This window comes from Nicotiana sylvestris, chromosome 7, assembly GCF_000393655.2.
Source record: "Nicotiana sylvestris chromosome 7, ASM39365v2, whole genome shotgun sequence".
NCBI lineage: Eukaryota > Viridiplantae > Streptophyta > Magnoliopsida > Solanales > Solanaceae > Nicotiana > Nicotiana sylvestris.
This window is the reverse complement of record NC_091063.1, coordinates 78542469-78547734: the sequence shown is the minus strand read 5'-3', so window position 1 is coordinate 78547734 and position 5266 is coordinate 78542469. Positions and strand designations below refer to the sequence as shown.

At 41.5% G+C, this 5266-nt stretch overlaps 1 protein-coding gene across 1 annotated transcript; it reads left to right on the top strand.

The window, feature by feature from the left end:
* Positions 1–216: 216 nt before the first annotated feature.
* On the top strand, positions 217–2731 carry LOC138873353 (uncharacterized). Its single transcript, XM_070151816.1, has 4 exons — positions 217–544; positions 677–767; positions 1892–2450; positions 2588–2731. Exons 1-4 carry the CDS (start codon positions 217–219, stop codon positions 2729–2731), a joined length of 1122 nt encoding a protein of 373 aa, XP_070007917.1.
* Positions 2732–5266: the final 2535 nt, after the last annotated feature.

Below are 5266 nucleotides of genomic sequence, written 5' to 3'. Positions count from 1 at the left end.
CCTGGCATGCCACTGGATCGTGATATCGATTTCTGTATTGATTTGGCTCCAGGAACCCAACCTATATCTATCCCACCTTACCGTATGGATCCGAAAGAGTTGAAGGAGTTGAAGGAGCAGCTTGAGGAGTTGTAAGCAAAGGGGTTTGTGAGACCGAGTGTGTCACCTTGGGGTGCACCAATGTTGTGTGTGAAGAAGAAGGATAGGACTATGTAGATGTGTACTGATTACCGCCAATTGAACAAGGCTACCATCAAGAACAAGTACCCGCTGCCGTACATTGATGATTTATTCGACCAATTGCAGGGTGCTAGGGTGTTCTCTAAGATCTACTTAAGATTGGGGTATCATCAGCTGACGATTCGGGACTCAAATGTTTCGAAGACTGTCTTCCGTTTTAAATATGGCTATTATGAGTTTCTGGTGATGTCCTTCAACTTGATTAATGCCCCAGCGATGTTTATGGACTTGATGAGTAGGGTGTTCAGGCCTTATATTGATTTCTTTGTTCTTGTCTTCATTAATGACATATTGATTTACTCACGTAGCCTGGGGGAGCAAGAGCCGCATTTGAGAGTAGTGCTTTAAACATTGCGAGAGCAGAAGCTATATGTTATGTTCTCCAAGTGTGAGTTTTGGCTAGAGTTAGTAGCATTCTTGGGGTATATTGCATCAGGAGAGGGTATTAAGGTGGATCTCAAGAAGATTGAGGCAGTTCAGAGTTGGCCACGTCCTACTTCAGTGACTGAGATCAGGATTTTCCTAGGGTTAGCAGGTTATTACCGCCAATTTGTGCAGGGCGTTTCATCCATTGCATCACATTTGACTAGATTGACCTAGAAGGGTTCTCCTTTCTATTGGTCCGATGATTGTGAGGCGAGCTTCCAGAAGCTCAAGACAGTCTTAACTACAACACTGGTTCTAGTGTTGCCTTCCGGTTCAAGGATGTATATGGTGTATTGCGACGCTTCACACATTGGCTTGGGTTGTGTATTGATGCAGGAGGGGCAAGTTATTGCATATGCTTCGCGTCAGCTGAAGATTCATGGAAAGAATTACCCTGTGCATGTTCTAGAGTTAGAAGCGATTGTTCATGCTCTTAAGATATGGAGGCATTATCTGTATGGGGTGTCATATGAGGTTTATATCGATCATCGCAGCTTACAACATTTGTTCAAGTAGAGGGATCTCAATTTGAGGCAGCGTAGATGGCTTGAGTTACAGAGGAATTATGACAACACCATTCTTTATCATCCGGGAAAGGCAAACGTGCTCGCGGATGCCTTAAGCAGGAAGGCAGAGTGTATGGGTAGCTTGGCATACATCTCAGCGAAGGAGAGATCGATAGCTTTGGACATCCAGTCCATGGCTAACTGACTTGTGAGGTTTGACATTTCAGAGCCCAGCCGAGTCTTTGCATGTGTTGTTTCTCAGTCTTCATTATTGGGGCAAATCAAGGCTCGGCAATTCGATGATCCGCATTTGGCAATCCTTAGAGAGACAGTTCTACATGGTAGTGCCAAGGAAGTTTCTATTAGCTAGGATGGTATTCTATGACTCCAGAGTCGCCTATGTGTTCCTAATATCGATGGCTTAAAGGAGAGGATTCTAAAAAAGGCACACAGTTCATGGTATTCTATTCATCCAGGTTCTACAAAGATGTATCGTGACCTGAGGCAGCATTATTGGTAGCGGCAGAGAAAGACATAGTTGAGTATGTGGCTAGGTGCTTGAATTGCCAGCAGGTTAAGTATGGGCACCGGAGGCCAGGTGGCTTACTTCAGCAGATGCCTATACCTGAGTGGAAGTAGGAGCACATTACTATGGACTTCGTTGTTGGGTTGCCGCAGACATTGCGGAAGTTTGATGTAGTTTAGGTCATTGTCGATAGGTTCTCCAAGTTGCCATACTTCATTCCAGTTGTGACTACTTATACTTTAGAGAGGTTGGCTCAGATCTACATTTGGGAGATAGTTCGGTTGCACGGTGTGCCTATTTCCATCCTATCAGATAGAGGCCCTCAGTTCACTACCCATTTTTGGAGGGCCGTACAGAGTGAGTTGGGTACTCGTGTAGAGCTTAGCACAACATTTCACCCGCAGACCGACGGGCAGTCAGAGCGGACAGTTCAGATTCTGGAGGACATTCTTAGAGCCTGTGTGATTTACTATGGAGGGCAGTGGGATCAGTTCTTGCCTTTGGCCGAGTTTTCATACAACAACAATTATCAGTCCAATCGAGATGGATTTGAGGCTTTATATGGTCGACGATGTCATTCCCCTATCGGGTGGTTTGAGCCTGGTGAGGCTAAGTTGTATGGTACGGATTTGGTGAATGATGCCTTGGAAAAGGTAAAGATGATCCAGGAGAGACTTTGCACAACACAGTCCAAACAGATGTGTTACGCGGATCAGAAGGCGCATGATGTATCATTCATGGTCGGTGAAAAGGTTCTATTGAAAATCTCGCCGATGAAGGGTATTATAAGATTTGGGAAGAAGGGCAAGTTGAGCCCAAGGTTTATAGGATCATTTGAGGTGTTGAGGCGAGTTCGGGAGATTGCTTATGAGCTTGCTTTGCCTCCCAGCTGTCAGGGGTTCATCTAGTTTTTCACATGTCTATTCTTTGGAGGTATCATGCTGGCTTGTCTCATGTGTTATACTTCAGTACTATTCATCTAGATGAGAGCTTGGATTATGTGGAGGAGCCAGTTGCCATTGTTGATAGATAGGATCACCAGTTGAGATCCAATAGGATTTCTGCGGTAAAGGTCCAGTGGAGAGGCCAACAAGTCGAGGAGACGACCTGGGAGTTCGAGGAGGACATGCGGAGAAGATATCCATGCTTATTTAGCACTTCAAGTATAAATCTGAACCCGTTAGAGGACGAATGTTTGTTTAATAGGTAGAGAATGTAACGACCCAACTAGTTGTTTTGCTTTCTAGAACCCCGTTCCCCTAAATAAGACTTTTCGTACTTTCTTTTACTGATTTATGACTTGCGGGGATGGTTGGTTCGGGACTTGGAAGAGTTTGGGTTGAAATTAGAACACTTAGTTCCTTAAGATTGACTTAAAAGGCCAAGTTTGACTTCGGTGAACGCTTTGAGTAAACGACCTCAGAATCAGGATTTAAAGATTCCAACAGGTTCGTATGATAATTCAGACTTGGGAATATGTCCGGATCGGGTTTTGAATGACCCGGTAGCATTTTGGTGCCTGATAGTGAAAGTTGATTCCTTAAGGATTTTGAAGTTCTTTAAATATGGTTGGGAGCGGGTTTTGTTATATCGAGGTCCGAACACAATTCTGAGATCGGGAATAGCTCTGTATTATCATTTAAGACTTGCATGCAAATTTGGTGTCAATCTAAGTAGTATAAGTATGTTTCTGCACGTTGGTAGTAGATTGAAGAATTTGAAGTTCATAAGGTTGATTCAATTGGTTTTAGGGTGTGATTTTTAGATTTAGTGTTGTTTCTAGCATTCTGAGGGTTCGAGCCTCTTAATTGCGAGGTAAGTTATTTAACCACGAAATTTGTTAAAGAATGTAGAAGAAATCGTATATTCTTGATCCTTAGGTTATGAGTAACAACTTTCTTCAAAAACTTTCGAAATCCGGGCATGTGGGCCCGGGGATGAATTTTAGGAACCTTGCATTTAGGGTTGTGAAATTACTTTAATAGTTAGAATATGGACTCTTGAGAATGTATTGACTAGTTCTTACCCCATTTTAATAGTTTTGGATCGTTCGGCTCCGACTTAAGGGTTTGAATGCATTCTTGAATTTGGAAGTAAGCTTTGGAGCAAGATGAGTCTCCTTTCTAACCTCGTAATAAGGAAATAACCCCATAGGCGAATTAAATATATATATATATATATATATGTGACTATCTGTGGGGGCTACGTACATACATGGTGATGAGAGTTCGTACGTAGCTACTATTATGCTAATTGTCCTGGTAGTTTAGGACCCGTATCATGGTGTACTTGCAAATGCTCGCGTCCTTGCTTGCTATAACATCACTTAGGACATGCTAGATATTGGTAAATAAATATAAACGGTTATACTTATTTACTTGAGAACGTGTACGAATTATTTGACTATAATTGAGCAATGTTTGCTTACTTGATAATGAATTGTTATTTGTGGATCGAGTCAATCGCCTCGGTAGAAAATAGATGCGTCTATGATTCACGCCATTCGACCCTATGGCAGTGAACAGTTTATTATTATGTCGAACCAGGCCGTACGACCTCGGCACAATGTGCACATGTTATTTATGTGGAATTTTCCGTGATCTGCACTGCTTAAATGCTTTGAAATGTAAATTATTACATGATATGACTGAAATTGATATGTTGTTAAGAAAGAATATCTTATTTCTCCTTGTCATTGAACTGTCATTATATCCATGCTATTCATGCTTAGCATAACGCTTAAACTGTATTGTTATTGACCTTAGTAGGTGTCAAGTCGACCCCTCGTCACTACTTCTTCGAGGTTAGACTGGATACTTGCTGGGTATATGTTGTTTATGTACTCATACTACGCTTCTGTACTTAGCTGTATAGGATCTAAGGCAGGTGCATCTAGCTACCAGTCCGACGCGCGTTCCTGATTCTTGATAGAGATCTCACGGTAAGCTGCCCCTCTTGAGCCGTCCAACACCATGTCTTTTGTTATTTACTGTCTATTCTATTTCAGGCAGTAGGATTAGTTGTATTTTTGTACATTCTACTAGTTACTCTAGTACTTGTGACACTAGTTCCTGGCATACACATTTGTAGACTATTATTTTGGGTTGTGTTTCTATTTTTATAAATTCATTAATTATCGACTGTTTAAAAATTTAAGATTTAGTAAATTTTGGGATTGTTTGGTAATATAACTGAGAATTCACTAGTCGATTAGAGTTGGCTTGCCTAACAACGGTGTTGGGCGCCATCCCGACCTATAATGAAAATTGGGTCGTGACAGGTACTTTCACGGTGTTCAAATTACTTTACAATTTATATCATATGTTGGTTTTTGTTGCCATTTACTGATTCCTACTTTTCATTACTAGCTTTATACTATTATACTACACATGTTATTTTGACTAATAGGTGTCTTGACTTGTACCTCGTCACTACTCCATCGAGGTTAGTCTTGATACATGCTGGGTATCGATTGTGGTGTACTCATACTAAATTTTTGCATGTTTTTGCGCAGATCCAGGTATTGAATATATCAAACTCGGACAGAGTTAGCTTATTGATTGCGAGA